Source organism: Ovis aries, chromosome 17 (genome assembly GCF_016772045.2).
Source record: "Ovis aries strain OAR_USU_Benz2616 breed Rambouillet chromosome 17, ARS-UI_Ramb_v3.0, whole genome shotgun sequence".
Taxonomy (NCBI): Eukaryota; Metazoa; Chordata; class Mammalia; order Artiodactyla; family Bovidae; genus Ovis; species Ovis aries.
The window spans coordinates 13,213,705-13,231,003 of record NC_056070.1 but is presented as its reverse complement, the minus strand read 5'-3'; the positions used below and the strand labels follow the sequence as shown (position 1 = coordinate 13,231,003).

General features: G+C 38.4%; 2 protein-coding genes across 2 annotated transcripts in view; one reads left to right on the top strand and one right to left on the bottom strand.

Annotated features, from left to right (window-relative positions):
• ABCE1 (ATP binding cassette subfamily E member 1) overlaps nucleotides 1-8,571 on the top strand; it is a 30,609-nt gene extending 22,038 nt beyond the window's left edge. Inside the window, exons 11-18 of the mRNA XM_004017222.5 lie at nucleotides 60-281; nucleotides 1,429-1,488; nucleotides 1,586-1,644; nucleotides 3,304-3,414; nucleotides 3,497-3,639; nucleotides 3,760-3,882; nucleotides 5,363-5,474; nucleotides 6,928-8,571. Coding sequence (XP_004017271.1) covers nucleotides 60-281; nucleotides 1,429-1,488; nucleotides 1,586-1,644; nucleotides 3,304-3,414; nucleotides 3,497-3,639; nucleotides 3,760-3,882; nucleotides 5,363-5,474; nucleotides 6,928-6,975 — 878 coding nt within the window. The 3' untranslated portion in view covers nucleotides 6,976-8,571. The remainder of the gene's footprint in view (nucleotides 1-59; nucleotides 282-1,428; nucleotides 1,489-1,585; nucleotides 1,645-3,303; nucleotides 3,415-3,496; nucleotides 3,640-3,759; nucleotides 3,883-5,362; nucleotides 5,475-6,927) is intronic.
• A 3,140-nt stretch (nucleotides 8,572-11,711) lies between these two features.
• Nucleotides 11,712-17,299, bottom strand: part of OTUD4 (OTU deubiquitinase 4) — a 42,901-nt gene continuing 37,313 nt past the window's right edge. Inside the window, exon 21 of the mRNA XM_027956254.3 lies at nucleotides 11,712-16,712. Coding sequence (XP_027812055.2) covers nucleotides 15,507-16,712 — 1,206 coding nt within the window. The 3' untranslated portion in view covers nucleotides 11,712-15,506. The remainder of the gene's footprint in view (nucleotides 16,713-17,299) is intronic.

Below are 17,299 nucleotides of genomic sequence, written 5' to 3'. Positions count from 1 at the left end.
TGTGGGAAAAGTTTAGTCTAACTGATCTTTGCTAATCTATTTCAATAACTTTCCAATAGGCATAAACATTTTTTTGGATGGCTACGTTCCAACAGAAAACTTGAGATTCAGAGATGCATCACTTGTTTTTAAAGTGGCTGAGACAGCAAATGAAGAAGAAGTTAAAAAGATGTGTATGTATAAATATCCTGGAATGAAGAAAAAGATGGGAGAGTTTGAGTTAGCGATTGTAGCTGGAGAGTTTACAGATTCTGAAATCATGGTGATGCTGGGGGAAAATGGTAAGTTTTCCTTATTCTGTGATATTTGAAAGTTGATTCTGTTTATCCAGGGGCTTCCCTGGTGGCTCAGACGGTAAAGCGTCTGTCTGCAATGCAGGAGACCTGGGTTCGATCCCTGGGTTGGGAAGATCCCCTGGAGAAGGAAATGGCAGCCCATTCCAGTATTCTTGCCTGGAAAATCCCATGGACAGCAGAGCCTGGTAGGCTACTGTCCATGGGGTGGCAAAGAGTTGGACATGACTGAGCAACTTCACTTTCACTTTGTTTATCCAGTAACTGAATTTTAATTACTCTGAACAATTTTGACTCAGTTATATTATAGGTCTGGGAACAAGACTGAATTCCTGTATTTCTCATTGTGGCTCACATTTTGTGACAGCGTATGGTATAATTTGTCATTTTTGTTAACCTTCAGGGAGAATTAGATCTTTTTCTAAGCTGGTTTTTCTATGTATATTGATACAGTGACATTTATTCATCCTAGAAACTGACCAGAAAGGAAAGAATTGGTAATTCTAAAGCAGTCTAGTTTAAAATGTTTTCCATTCAACTTTGTAAATAGTTACATTACTGACATTTTTTAATAATAGGTTATTGTCATAAATATAGTTATGAGATGATTTTGAGTGCTGATGATTCTGAGATGATTTTGGAATTTTATGCTTACAACTTACAAAACTGTAGAAGAAAAAAATTTTTCTGGAGATTGTTGCAGTATATCAGTCTTTAGTCAATGTATTTGTCTTTAGTTAATATATGTCTTCAGCTTGGTAGCAATTAAATATTTCATGTTAAATGGCCTTTGTGATGACGGTGTCAGTCATAACAGTTATTGTCCTGTTTTAACAATAAATTGTGTTCATCAGTACTTTAGCTAAAAAAGTCTTTTCAAGAACCAACCCAAGACTTTATAGACCCATTTAAAATGGCCATTATAAACTTTAAATAGTATGTATTCCTCCTAATGAGTTTAGAATGATGCTTGAGAGGTGAATCAGGAAAGTTCAAGTAATTTTCTATATAGCCTTCAGAATTCTGTAGTGTCAGTGTATTTTTTCAAAACTAGTTTCCAGGTTACAACCCAGTAATGCAGTGATTTACTCTAAATGTGAAACATTTTTCACATCAATTTGTTTTCTGTTGCCAGGTACTGGTAAAACGACATTTATCAGAATGCTTGCTGGAAGGCTTAAACCTGATGAAGGAGGTACTGTTGTAATCTTGAGGTTTTTTACTCTTTTCCATGTAGTAGACTAAAGATTTGAGCAGTTTTCAGTGTCTTATTTATTTGCATTATTCTGCAGGGGAAGTTCCAGTTCTAAACGTCAGTTATAAGCCACAGAAAATCAGTCCCAAATCAACCGTGAGTTATACTGGTATTTTTTTTTATTATTATTAAAGAAGAGTTTATATGTATATATACCTAGAGCATTACTGTTACACTATATCAGAATGTTTCTCCAAATCAGTTTGTGTCTGTCCCCCCTCTCCCCAAGTGGCTCAGTGGTTAAGAATCCACCTACCAATGCAGGAAACAAGGGTCTGATCCCTGGGTGGGGAAGATCCCCTGGAGAAGGAAATGGCAACCCACTCCAGTATTCTTGCCTGGCAAATCCCATGGACAGAGGAGCCTGCTGCTGCTGCTGCTAAGTCACTTTAGTCATGTCCAACTCTGTGCGACCCCATAGATGGCAGCCCACCAGGCTCCCACCATCCCTGGGATTCTCCAGGCAAGAACGCTGGAGTGGGTTGCCATTTCCTTCTCCAGTGCGTGAAAGTGAAAAGTGAAAGTGAAGTTGCTCAGTCGTGTCTGACTCTTAGCGACCCCGTGGACTGCAGCCCACCAGGCTCCTCTGTCCATGGGATTTTCCAGGCAAGAGCACTGGAGTGGGGTGCCACTGCCTTCTCCAACAGAGGAGCCTAGTGGGCTACAAGTCCATGGGGTCGCAAAGAGTTAGGCATGACTGAGCGACTGAGCACACACACAGGTGTAATAAGGTGGCTAAGGAAGATATTAAGACTACTGCAGTCCTTAATTTCATTTCCACTACTGGGAAAACTATTTTAAGTCTGTTTGGCATCTTTTTACAAAATAAATCTTCAAAAACCTAATGTGTTTGGTGGTGCAGATGACATCAGGGAAGTGAAAGGCTACTCACAAGACTGGAGAAACTGTTTGCAAATTATATATCTAATAAGGTACTCATATCCATATATATCTAATAAGGTACTCATTAATAAAGAACTCTTAAAACTTGATTTTTATATACCCAAAGGATTTGAATAGACATTTTTTCAAAGAAAGGAAACAAATGGCCAATAAGCACATGAAAAGATGCTCAGCATTGTTAGTCATAAGGGAAATGCAAATTAAAGCCACTGTGAGACACCACATCACACCCACTAAAATGACTTCAATCAGACAAGAACAAGTATTACTGAGAATATGGAGAAATTTGAACCTTACAGATTGCTGGTAGGAACAAAAACCAGTAGAGCCACAGTTATTCAGCCATAAAAGGAAGACATTGATATATATTACAATATGGATGAGACTTAAAACATTGTGAAATTAACTTCTTTTGATTTCTGCAGGTGTTGTAATGAACTTATTTATTAGCTTCTGTACCTCAGTACTCATATTGAAAACATTTATGATGACTTGGCTTACATTAAAAATTTCATCATTGATGTTTTCTATAAACTTAGCTTTTTAAGTTCTCAAGACATCTTATATTCATCCCTGTCATACTGTTGCACATTTGTGTTACCTCCCAGATTGCCTGAGATTACTTGATACACATATTGACCTTTAGAAGTATTCCTAGTTTAATGATTTGTCCCTTGAAGCAGTCATTTATTTCTTCCAGATTTTAAGATTATTGCTTTATTTTTCTTTACGTGGACATGATGGGTTTTCAGTTTTGTAAATCTCAAAACATAACCTAGCTGATAGATAAGGTGCATAATCAGAGTAGTTTTGTACTGAAATAAAATTTGAATACTTTTCCCTTAAAAACAGGGCAGTGTTCGCCAGCTACTGCATGAAAAGATCAGAGATGCTTACACTCATCCACAGTTTGTGACTGATGTAATGAAGCCTCTGCAAATTGAAAACATCATCGATCAAGAGGTACTCTTAAGATAATTTTTGTTGTTTTCATTTTAAATGGTGGGTATCTCTACATGGTATATTGAACTTCTTCTGCAAATAGGTGCAGACATTATCTGGTGGTGAACTGCAGCGAGTAGCATTAGCTCTTTGTTTGGGCAAACCTGCTGATGTCTATTTAATTGATGAACCATCCGCATATTTGGATTCTGAGCAAAGATTGATGGCTGCTCGAGTTGTCAAACGGTAATATCCTGCTTATAAGTGTATTACATGTGATCATGTGTACTAGCAGACAAATGTGCTTAATATAGCATTTGACTATTTGATGATATAAAACTAAGATCTCAAAATCATGTGTTTTAGTTTCATACTCCATGCTAAGAAGACAGCCTTTGTTGTGGAGCATGACTTCATCATGGCAACCTATCTAGCAGATCGAGTCATCGTTTTTGATGGTGTTCCATCCAAGAACACAGTTGCAAACAGGTAAACTATTTTCTAAACCATTCAACCTGATTATAAGTTCCAACACTTTTCCAATCAGCATATAAACATTAGTCATACTATTGTAATTTTTAGTAAGGAAAACTCTTGAAGTGATTTTGTAACTCCCAAGAGTATTCATGTACCATATTGGATGACATTAGAATAGTGGGTTTTAGACTGTGGTATAGCCCTGACCCAGGGGAATAGGGATGCAGAGCTTTGGGGCCTCACCTTCTCTTTCTGGTTATGTTTTGTCTGCTTCATTATTTGGGTACGTGACTTGCCCAGTTTACAGTGTTAGTGGTAAAGCTTACTAACCCCCAAATATCTGCTATAAATGTACAGTCGAGTTTAAAATGAATGATTTTACCTCTCCTTTTTCTTTCATTTCTCCTTATTGGCTTGATAGCACTTGAAATATAAAGAAGCCTAACTTTCACAGTTCATGAGAAAATTCTTTCTTTAATGAGAAATTCATTATGCTTTTAGTGCTTAAATCTTAGTAGGTTGAACTATATGAATTATGGATATTCAACCATTTGGCCTATAAAAACAGTAAGTTCATGTGATTCCAATGCAATATTTCCTGGTTTAGGGAGGAATGGGTTTGCTGTTTAAATAATGCATCCAAGAAATAAAAGTAAACTTCTTAAAATTCTTCTTTTTTTTAATTTAAAAATTGTCAATTATTGAAAATAATGTACTTTGTTAGGGAAATTTCTTAGACTCTGTGAAAAGAAAAGTGAATGTGTTAGTTGTTCAGCTGTGTCAAACTCCACGATCCCGTGGACTGTATAGCTTGCAAGTCTCCTTTGTCCATGGGATTCTCCAGACAGAATACTGGAGTGGGTAGCTATTCCTTTCTCCAGGGGATCTTCCCAACCCAGGTCTTCCCCATGGCAGGTGGATTCTTTACCATCTGAGCCACCAGGGAAGCCTTCAAATAATGATCCACCCTTTGTATTTAAAAAATACTTAAAATGTTCCACAAGTATGATATGGTTTAGGATGATTTTAGTAGTAGTTTAGGTGAGCAAAAATGATTAGTATAGAAATAGTATGGAAATTTTAAAAGGAATTATTACTAAAAACCATTATGTTGCACATACTTTTTCAGTGCCAAGTTTCTAACATAATTGTACCTTCTCTGTTAAATTTTCTTCTCCCCTAAAAGTCTTAGATTTGAAATTCTGCATCACCTAATTTTTCTAAAGTAGTACTTCTGGCTAAATGTTTTTTTCCATATCAGATACATTTTAAACTCTATTTGTTTTGCACAAAAATACAGCCAAACTAGTCAAGCAAAGACATTTTTAATATAGATTTATAATATACTGATTATACTATTATTGAAATGACTTAAGATTGAGGAATTAGAGGAAACAGTTGTTCTTAATATTATTCTTCCTAAAAAGTAATTAAATTGGGGAGGGGGCAGTAAAAATCAATTGTAATTGATAGACTCTATTTTTCACCTTAGTCCTCAAACCCTTTTGGCCGGCATGAATAAATTTTTGTCTCAGCTTGAAATTACATTCAGAAGAGACCCAAACAACTACAGGCCAAGAATAAACAAGCTCAATTCAATCAAGGTATGTAAAAAGCTATCTGGAGTCACAGGTACTTCTCAGTGTGGATAGTTGGAGAGTATGTTTTGAAGTGAAGACTGTGTCATTAAAATTCCATCATTCCCTTAGTCCTGAGATTCATGTTTTCCGCGTTTTAGTCTCTGATGGCACACATCAGTCTGGAAGCATTATCTCTTTGAGTCACAGCCACTGTACTACTTGTGTTGAGGGTACTTGCCATTTAAAGTGTTTTCAGGGAAACTACACTTAATAGAGAAGTTTTTACAGTTTTTTTTATACATTTTTTGTGCTTATATAAGAACAACACGATTAAAATGTATATTTTAAGAGTCTTAAACAGACTTCTTCAGTGAACATTAAATTCTAAACAATGAAACAAAAAATTTGGTTAAATCTGCAGTCTTTTAATAGGCAGGGTTTTTTCCCTTTGTGGTATATAAAGTAATTGTGCACCCTATACTTGATGTTAAATATGGTTTTTAGAAAGCAGTCATTTCTTCATCACCCCCCAAAAAATGCTAAAAAAGTGTTTCTGTGTTTCTAGTATGCCTGCAATGAATGCCTCCTTAAAGCACAGCTTCCGTTTCATGGCCCTCTAGCCATCGCCCTTTCATATTTTATTCCCCTAGCTTGGCTACTAAAACGTGAGGCCTTGGAAAGCAAGAGACACAGAGCATATCACTTATTCTTAAGCACCTAACACTGTGTCTGGATGCCTTTAGCCTTCACTATATTTTATGTTTACTGTCTAGCCAGGATAATGAAATGCAAGTTTTAAATTAAAACTGAATAGTTCCTCGGTTTTGAAAAGTGAATTAAGCAGAAGAAAGGAACTAAATTTTAGAGCACTTTTATAAGAATCTCTTCTGAAGCCTTACCCTTTATGTTGTAGTTTTCTTGGGTAGAGACTCAGTTCAGTCCCCAAGGACACTTATTCAGGATAGTCTCTGTATCAATTCATCGTAGACAACCACACCTGAGTTCTAATAAGGGAGCTGCTAGGCACTGGCCAGTCTGCAAATGGTACTGGGAAAAACTATTTTTATATATATTTTGTATACTAGGCAGTTCCCAAACTGACATGGTTACATTTTTATCAGGAGCTTAAAGTTAGAAGGATGAAAATGGAATTTTAATAGTTTTTTTGGAAACAATTTTATATAGCAAAATTTTGTATGTGTAAGGTATTTTATGTAAAGGAATTTTGTGTGAGGTGTACACCAAGGAAGGTGTCCTTGGTAGGTAGTGGAGGTGGGTAGCAGAATAGTAACCTTGCCTGTGAGCAGTGGGATGAGGAATTTCCAGAAGCAGCCAGTGAGTGCAGAGGAGATTGTGTGACACTGCTGTAAGCACCGGTAATACTGTGGGTAATCCAGCCCTGGCATACCAGAGAATAGTGTTGATTTCTGTTGCATCTGTGTTTGTTGATTTCTGTTTGCTTCTCTTTGTTTTTTAGGATGTAGAACAAAAGAAGAGTGGAAACTACTTTTTCTTGGATGATTAAAGTGAATTGGAGAATATTGATAAGCCATTTATTAAGCGAAACATTTATTGGGATTTTTGTCATATAAAATTTAAATCAGGTTTTATACGCCACATGCTCTAGAGCTTGAAGTATAACTTACTATAACATCAAAAGCCAGTTGTGTTGTAAATTGTTGTCTGAATACAGAAAATGCCACTTTTCTGATCTTGATGATAGAACCCTTTTTGTGCATAAGATTCTAAAATGAAGACATTTCAAGCTATACAAATTACCTCCAGGTTTCCATAATGTATAGGAAGATTTTCAGTAGGTTTATTATATATTCATGTACCAAATGCTGAGCAGTGTTGCCCCCTTTTAAAAATCTTAAAAAAGGTTTCTGCACTTACCTGGTTTGCCAAGTATGCAATTATAATGAAACTGCCCTTATTTTAAAATCCAATTGATTACTTCACTGATTAAATTTGATAAATAAACATCAGGATTATATTTGTTTTCAGTCTTTGCATTAAATTGTCAGTATGTTTAGACTTTCAAAGGAAGATTACTGTGGAACACCACTGCTGGAAACAAACTATTACCAACTTTAGCATTGTTTACAGTGTTTTTGGTGCTTATAAATATCTTCAGCAAAAATCATTTCAACACACCCTCCTCTTCCCTACCCAAAAAGAAAAACCTAGCTTGATTCTGAATTAGATGTAGCATTCCCTAAGATTCTATATTCTGTAGTCATTCTCAAGGTAATGTCATTCTTTAAACATACCTTTGTGTAATCACTGATCAAGATTTAGGAAAAAGTTTTTTAAAGAATGTTTGTTTCCCTTAAAAGTACAGTACAAGCTCAAAATCTTTAGAGTTGGTCCCTAAGCATCTATATTTTTAAACTTCCACAGATTTCTGATGGGCAGCCAAGGACTGTGAGCCACTTGCCTAAAGGCAGCAATACCGCCAAGGAATGCCCAGATAGCAATACAAAGTATCCCTTGGTACCAAATATATTTATTTCTAGGTTTTGAATATAGAGGATATTATCTAAATCTGTTTGACTTTTTTTTTTTTTTTTTAAGTTTTAGATAGTGTGTAGTAGGAGTTCTAAAAACTGATCCAGATTTCTTGAACAGTGGGATACCTGTAGTGTGAAACCACTTTCAGGTATACTTCCGCCTAATGCCCTGAACTGGGACTAACTCATACTACAAGTGAGAAAAGGAGTTTAGGACATAGAAAAACTTTTAGAGCTCCCTGAAACTACAGAAGCTTTAATTAACATGCAAACAGTTGGTGACGAGTGGTTTAACTAAGACCCATTAGGCCTTTTAAAACATTAATTTATGTGAGTAATCTATAATGTTTGTTGTGAAAATTTCAAATATACAGAAATAAATGGAATAAAGAATTATGATTTCCCTTCATTTTACCCTCCCAGAAGTTACCCAGTGTTTGTTTAATAATATATATCCTTTTATGCTTTTTAACTAAGTGTGAATATGTAAAGGGTTTGCTTTGTACATAAATGGGATTATATTAAAATAAGTAGTGCCTATTTTTAAGGATAGGTTAAACTTGTGAATGATTATTTCAAATATATTGAATAAAATAAGACAGAATCTATTTTTAATTACTTATTCTGTACTATGTCCTTAAAGTATTTTTGATATAAGAACCCAGTTCTTTTCTACTTATTCCTGATAGAGAATGTGTATCAATTGTAGTACTTTTCATCTAAATGAAAATTTTAAAAAGGAATTCGATGTTACTTAAAATTTTGTACAGCAATAGAAAAGGACTTAAAATATTAATACGAAGAAAAGTGTTTTATAAAATCTGTTACCAACTCAAATACCTCAGTGCAGATGTTAACTCTTCAAAAGAATGAGACTGCTCAACTATATCATTATATCCTGATTAGAAAAAATTTCTAAGCAAAAAAGCATGGTGCAACGTAAGTTTATTGCAAGACACCGCTATTTATAAAAATGCATGAAGTACTAAAATACATAGAAGGATACTCAAAAACAACGCTTTTGAGAAGGATAACTTGATGGTTAGGAACAGAACAAAGGAAACACATACATACACACACACACCTACTGCCTTTTGAATTCTACATTTTGTACATATCAGCTGTTCGTAGTTAACATAGCATGCAGCAGTCTAAAGAAGTAGTGTATATGCAACTTAACCTAATTTCACACCATAGCATCTCGAAGTCCAGTACCTTCTCTTGCTTACAAATTCAGTGTGTAGTTTGGTGTCTTGACATGTAGTTTTGCCTACTGCTGTGTTGAAGGGATCAATCAGAGGTTCTGTTTCCATAGGAAGACTAGGCAACTACTTACTTTGTTACGTAATTTCACTTCCTCATTGGTATTTCGTGTACATATGTGAAAAGCCTTGAACCCCAGTGTCTGGTGAGTTATGAGTACCACGTGGTTCTGAAGAGAGTTCTGGGTTGGAGAGTCAGAAAGGACTACAAAAGAGGAGGCAGCTGCCAGGGAAATAGAACCTATAAAGATGGTAAGATAATCCTTGTGAACCAGAAGACAGGTCAGGTCACATATATCAGCGTGGGCACCCAAGAGCTTGGTGAGAGGGAAGGATACAGGCAAAAGTGTGGTGAACTTTCAGTGCCTCCAAGATTTAAGGTGGAAGTTTTTACATGGTCTGAGTAGGAATAAATGAGAAAACAAAACCAGCTAGAGAAACAGGTTTGTCAAATAATCAGTTCAGCAGCTTACAATTCTTTAATTTTCATCTTATTATTACTCACCAGTACCTCCTCCTCTGCCTAATTGGTAGGATAAGCCGTGTGCTCAGCTGCAGCTGGTGGATCATAATTGGGCTAAGGCCATGACAGTCCTCTTCCTACATCCCTGTTGCTTGCAGCTCAGCATGCCATGTTGACCAGTTCTAGCCAATAAGCTGAAAGAAGCCTCTTGAGTTTCTGGAAGCCCTTTTGCTTTCCTAACAAAAAGAGATATGTATCTGGCACACTTTTTTGTGGCTGTGTTGTGCCCACAAGGTGACAAAAGGGAAATGCTTAGAAAGTCACAAGGATGCTAGCCCTGCCGTCAAACACCACACAATGCCAGCAGCCACATTCCTTCCAGATTTCTTAGGAAAACAAATCCCTGTTTAAGCTGATAAAACTCATGGATTTCTCTTGAGGTTAAGAACCTTGGCTCTGAGGTCTCTTCAAAGGCTTCCCATTTACTTGTGCCAGACCAGCTCAGAACCACTTTTCATCTTAGCTTGCAGATTCCTGGACATCAAACCTAACTAAACAAGTATGACTACAGTCAGTTGGGTTTTGTTTTTTGCTTAAGAATCTGGAAACCAGGCAAGGAGAGGCTTGTCTGTAGGAAATGTTTAGTTACCACTATTGCCCCTCTGACCGGGGTGCTCCTGGTGGTGGTGGTGTAGTTGCTCAGTCGTGTCTCACTCCTGCGACCCCATGGACTGTAGTATCCGGCCAGGCTCTTCTGTCCATGGAATTCTCCAGGCAGGAACACTGGAGTGGGCTGCCATCTCCTTCTCCAGGGGTGCTCCTGATGCGAATGCAAACGTAGGAGTCCCAGCTTCCAACGGCACATGCCTAAAGTCTGCCTCCCATATCTATTCATCTTCACCTAATGAGACGGGCAACCACGCACATCTATCCCCTCGTGGAGCAGAGCCTTGTGTCATTTCATGTCTAACTCTGGTTTCTAGTCTCCATTTTTGGCCCCCGATTTCTGAACATATAAAAGTATAAAGGACTAAGTTATACCACTAGTAAGAGGCATATCCCCTAGGTAAGTACTAAAAACAGCATTACTTTCTTAGCCTAGCTGAAGGCATTTAATCCAAAGCCAAATTTTTCATTTTTAAAAAACTAGCTTACTACAAAGATTTTTGTTATTGAAATCAGTTAATAATTCCCTAGTTCAGTATTTCAGTAATTTCCTAGTTCAACATTCTAAGAGAGATGAGGCCTAAAACCCACACTGTTTACTATACTTAACATCCCTAAGATTTTTTCTAAATGTGAAAAATAAAATGTGATCCTAGTAGTGACACATATTTTAAAAGTCGATTTTTTAAAAAAATAAAATTTTATTTTTAAGCTCCAGTTTCTCTAATGAACTCAAAGGATCAATCTAAAAAATTGACATTCATACCAACATCTGTAGCTTGATGATTCTGAGGAGTGCATGGTTCACTTTTGGTAGAGCTTATAAATTAGTTAAGGTCTGTGAAGGGAAATTGTACTTCTTCTTTTGCAGTTTATTCACATTCTTGTATCATTCCCTAGAACTGCACTTAATTCAGTTAGGAGAAAAGTAGAAACTTAGGCTTAAAAGTATTTAAGTATACTGGCTACATTTTCAAATAAAACTTTCAAACAATGCTTTATCTAACTTAAAAATTCATTTAATCTATAAATTATTCTCAGATATTCTATACATTCCCATTTCATTTAATGACTGCTGAGAAAGAGAATAGGACTAGCTCTCAAACCACTTGGGGCTAGGTTCAAAACTAAATTCTACCACCTACTAGTCGCATGACCCCAGCTTTATTATGTATGTAATGTAAGGAAAAGAACAGTACTTACCCCCACAGATTATAAATCCCATGTGGTGTTTAATTGCACGTTACTATTTTCTGCATGGAAACTCTTAAGAATTCCACTTAAATTCTCCTAAGATTTATATGCTATATTATATATTACTGGTTAAAACCCTAGAGCCAAAGAATCACAAGTGGAATCGAGAGACAAAATTTAATATATGCACACGGTTTTATATATAATGCAGCATCACACCATGTAGGGCATTTACTCTTATTTTATACATTCAGATATGTTTGAAACACTTCTTAAGGCTACAAAACAGAACATAGAAAAATAAACAGGAATATATTCAACACTTACAAAAAGTGATATGATAAAGAATATAAAGTACTATTTTCCTTTCAACACTTCAAAAGATGTATATATACTTTTTTTTACAAGTAACATCACAAATAATCACATCTTCACATGCTTTAAGTATTATTTGTACTCAGTGTAAGGCTATTATCATTTTTCATACATAAATTTTTTTCTAGCTCTGTAACAATGCAATTTTTTATCCATTCAAGTAAATTCAACCCCAAAGTTGCTGTTTCCCAGCATTAAGACATGCACCCACCCCTCTTGTAGGATTTTCTAAACTTTGTATTTCAGGGGAGAAAAAAACCTAAATTAGTGGTAATTCCCAGTTAGTGAGAGAGTAACTGGCTTACACTAACAGCAAAACCTTAGTTCTTTGAAACTAACATACTGGAACTGAGCCATTATTAAGATCTGAAACAACACAATAGCATTTAGACGTTAAATAGGAAGCAAAATACAGTAAACAGAAATAGTGTAGCCAAATATGCATTCTTTTCAGCTACACTAAAATGGACCTTGCTTAGTACCCATAAGTGAAAGACTAAGGTAAAATAAACGAGGCATAAATAAATATTGCTAGTTCTAGGATGGCTGAATGTTTTCTAAACCAGAAATGGTTAGAAAGGAACTATATTGCACCAAGTCAATCATAAGCAAGTTTGCAGTTCACAGGCATTATTCCACCTTGAGTCACAAAGGAAACACACTGCAAGAATATAGAGTTGGCATCAAATAGGATGACATATCAGTAGGGAAAACCTACACCAGCCAGGCCCCAGCAGGGTCTGAGCTTAGGTCAGCCGTGACAACGCACACACAGGATAACAGGGAACAACAGGATGAGGACTGCCCAGATGCTAGCATTCTGCCGCCAAGGGGTATGTGGAACAAGAACTGAAGATCTATCTGAGAGGAAATGAAGAGAAGAAATATACACAATACTAAAAGGAAAGGGGCTGGAATCAAGTTTAGCAAAAGCCAACAAAAATGAGAAGTGAGCTTTGGTCATGCTAAATGTTTGTTCTTCAAAATGTGTATGATCATTAAGAGAGTAAGTCATAATTTCCAACTCAAAGTACAAATGATTCTCATTTCTAAGCTTTTGCTTTTCTCTGAAACATTTTTATCTCATGTCAACATACTATATAACTCAGTTAAAATGGAGGAGGACAAAGCTTGCTTGGCCCTAGTTTGACCTCAGCATAAGGCAAACCCCTGGACTGATACGCTGAAAACAAACCTAAAGGGAAAACAAAACAGACCTTCCTGCAAAGACTGATCATTTTAAAGCCTAATAATCAGAAGTCAGAGTTCTTTCTTCTTATTCCAGAGGTCACTGACTCAAGTACCAACTGCTCCGAGTTCTCCTTCAGCAGTCTCCACCACGTCCTGGAGGGAAGTATGGGAAAACAGGAAGCAACTCGGCATTTCCTTCAGGAACTATAGAGTGTTCTGTTACTCAACTGAGGTAAGACAGAGTAACAGCGAAGAAACAAAACAGTATTCTCTCCTATCCAATTTTAAAACACTTCCAGAAGAAACGGAGATCAAATCCCAGTCAAGAAAACCAAGGACACAGGAAAAGAATGAATTTTTTTTTTTTTTTTTTTGGACTCCTGAGATCAAACATACACTGCTGAACTTTTAAATCTTGTCACTATACCTAATATAATTTGCATTAAAATGATCAGGTAAGCTAATCTTACATATAAAAGCATGAGCTGAAAGTGGAGGACCCTCTCATCTTCTCATTCCATAACAACTACTGATGGTGACTAAGAAAAAAATTCTTAAGCAGTACCTTCCCTAGTTATCTGGCTTAGGTGACAACAGAAATTCCTTTCAACAGGTTCTCTCAAGAATCTTTTTCTTTTCCACACAATCCCAGTCTACAAATTTCTACCTAGCACCATCATAATAAAATGTTATCTTCCAAAGTGCTCTCTAAAATCCTATGTTACAAAACATCTACACACTAATCACTACTCAAATCAGCAGTTACACAGACATCAGGTAATTAAAACAAAGAGGTAAATAACCATTACAGTACAGCGGAGATTCACTGAGCCGAGCTGGCATCCAAACATTCCCGTAGGTTAGCAGAGAACCCAGAAAACTCATCTGCTTCAGTTTGTCAAATTCAAGTGAATTGTATTTGCTTTTAAAGGAATTTGCTTAAAAAAAAAACTACTTTTGGCTAGGTGTACTACACACGGCATGCAAAGAGAAATTACTACATTATTTGCATAGCACTCAAACTTCCTGATCAAAGGAGAACATAAAAAAGGTTAGAATTTCACATTGATATGTACAAATAAGAAATACAAGCTACAGCAATTTTTTTACACAGTAACATAGATGAATGAATGCTGTGCTAATTCAGAGGATCGAATCTCCTCAAAAGGGACAGAGTGCAACGCGCAGAGGGAAGTTCTAAATGAATACTGCAGAGACCGGAAGGAAGCAGGGTCAGAGACACGCTACCAAAGGGGCATCAAGCGACTCAATGCAAAGCAAATCCACAGTCTAGCAGCACCCTCTAGAAAAGGAACTCACAGTCACCATCATCCTTTTTTGCACAACAGTTCCAGCTGAGACAAACTGAACATGCAAGTATCGAGTGGCACACGTAAACGGGTGGTGCAAAAGAGGAAAACCAAACACAGTAACTCTATAGAAACCTGTCAGGCTAAAAATTTTTTAACATTTCTTCTCACAAAATACTTAAATCTGTCAGTGCATTAGTGTTAAAGTGGCATTAAAAAACTTCTGCAGTTTTAACAGATGCAGATTATTTTCAAAATGCATAGCATCGACATTTCTTTCGAGTAGGCACCATGATATTTACACCAGTGCTAAGAATTCTTGGTGGGAACAGCCATTTCATTAGATTTCCTATGATTTCTTAAACATCTATTCTTGTATGCAATCTCAAGTTCAACAAATACTCACCAAAATTCAAAAATATACCCTATGAATATTAAAAGAACTATATACAACATTTCTAAGACACAGGTTAATAGGCTGCCTTATGTGTAATATTAAAGAGAAGACATCATTCAAGTTTGACAGATATTGAGATGAAAGGCCTTTGGGTTGGAAGCGTTTCAAAAGACAACAGTGTTTTAGGCTAAGACCTGTTTGAGCCCAGTTTATGACTAAGGCATTGCATAATAAAATATACGTTTCTATTTGGTGCGATGTTATGTTTTGGAATCTATAGTGTGTCGAATGGTGTATTTGTCACTTTAGTAAACACTACAAAGCACACATTTCCAACATCCGAAATTAAACTTATATAAGGAAAAACAGAAATCAAACACTAAATCTATAATGGTTCATATTAAGCTGTTTATAAAAAATACTTTAACAAACTTATTTCCTACTTTTTATAGGGGCAGTCACCCGATAAATAGACAGGTTTTGTACGCAGAAAAATGGCAACACCAGGAATTCACCTGCCCCCGTGAACACATATCCAAAATCTCCTGTCCAGAATGAGCATGAAGGTAAAGGGGAGGGGTGGAGAGAGCTCCAATCTGGGTTTTTATTGGTTTTTGTTGTTTTGTTTAAAGCCTTCAGAGACAGCCCAGCTAAGCAAGGGCTTCCGCCCTAAGCAGCAACGGCGTCAGGTGTGCTGCCCCCGATGGCTGTCCCCCGTCCCCGACCTCCTCCTGTCCCCCCGGTAGGGCCGGCCGCGGGCGTTCCGGTGGTACTGGTAACCCTCGTCGCGGCTCCTACTCGGCTGCCCCTTCCAGGACTCCTCGCCTCGCACGTGCGGGTACCCGCCGCGGCCCGAGTAGCCCCAGTCGCTCTTGTACTTCCTGCCCCCGAAAGTCTGGTTATAGAACTGCTTGGACCGACCGCTCCTCAGAATGTGAGACACCTCGTTTTCATCCTCTGAGCTCTCTTCTTTTGGTCTCTGCACCCTGCTGTCCACAGAGTTGGCCCCGCTGACCACATCAGCAGCAGTCTTGGGCTCTTTCCCTTTTTCTGGTTTTTCTTTCAGGCTTGGAATGGTCCTTTTGGGCTCAGCGGGCCCAGCTTCCCTCTCTCTGTTTAGAAGCGGAGCAGGAACATGTGCCTCGCCCTCGGCTGCAGGAGGGCCGGGAGCCGGGGCCGGCTCCACCTTCGGCGTCTGCGAGGAGCGCTCAGCCCGGCCATCCGACTTGCTCGCGCTAGCTTCAGGGGGAGCATGGGGGTCCTCGCCCCCGGCCTCGGGAAACTCCTCTGCTGCTGACACAGAAGCGCACTCTTTAGAGAGATCCAGGTTTTCCAGGGGCAGATCCAATTCTCCTTTCTCATCAGAGGGCAGAACGATATTCTGCCTCATGACTGGATTCTCGATGAATCCCTGAAAAGGGTACCCATACCAAACGTGAGGGAAGAAAGGTGGTGCGATGGGGACCGGGCCTAGGAACGGGTTCGGGCCAAAGGACGGCTGCGGGAACATGTTCTTGCCACTTAGCGACTCCTCATAGTCGGCGTGAAGGAGCTGCCCCGCATTCTCTGACTCTAGGTCCGCCTGGTAGGACAGCTGTCCGTGACTGTCAGACACCTGAGACGGAGGGATGACCAGGGGTGAAGGAAACGCGGGCGGGCCCATCTCTGCCTGTGGCATCTGGCCATTCACGCTGCCCTCCGGCTCCATGGGGAAGTGAGCATCTGAACACGTACAGTCACTCTCGTTCTGAGCAGAAGGAGCTTCTTGGAACCACGGGTTTTGAGGATACATAGGGACAGGGACCTTTGGGTACATCCTGCAGGCTGCCAGGTAGGCCTGGTGCAGAGGGTACAGGTAAGAGTGTGGGGCCCACATAGGACAACTATATGCCTAAAAGAGACACACACACACAAAAAAAAACAGTAAGATAAACTACATGGCAGGTGGTTTGGAGGGGGAGAAGTTTGAGTGGGCTCAAGGTAAGTTTCTCGCGTCTGCAAAGACCAAAGACGAGACCCCTCTGACACACAGCAGGCAGAGGAATCACCAAATTAAGTCACTGCCAAGACTGCATTCCTTGTTCCTAGCCTGAAACCAACTCACAGCCCTGATACAGATGCTTGACCGGAGACAGTAATGAGCCTACCCACAGACCATTGTGATCAATAATTCCACCCTACAGATCTAACTGCACAGAAGGAGTCTGCGGTGACAGAGATCTCAGAAACCACCAGCAGCAATCAAGCCTCCAACTTGCAACACCTCAATCACTGGCTGTTTGGGATGACCTCCACTCATGTTCTGGCCCTACCACTAACTCAGTATGTGACCCCATTAGCCAACTAGCTACCTAGACTGGACAGGTTCTATCATTAAAAACGCTGGTACAGAAGTAGGTGATCCCCAACATTTGGACTCCATGGTTACAGGTACCCCCAGAGCAATCCAACTGCAAGGATTAAATTTAGACCTCTGCT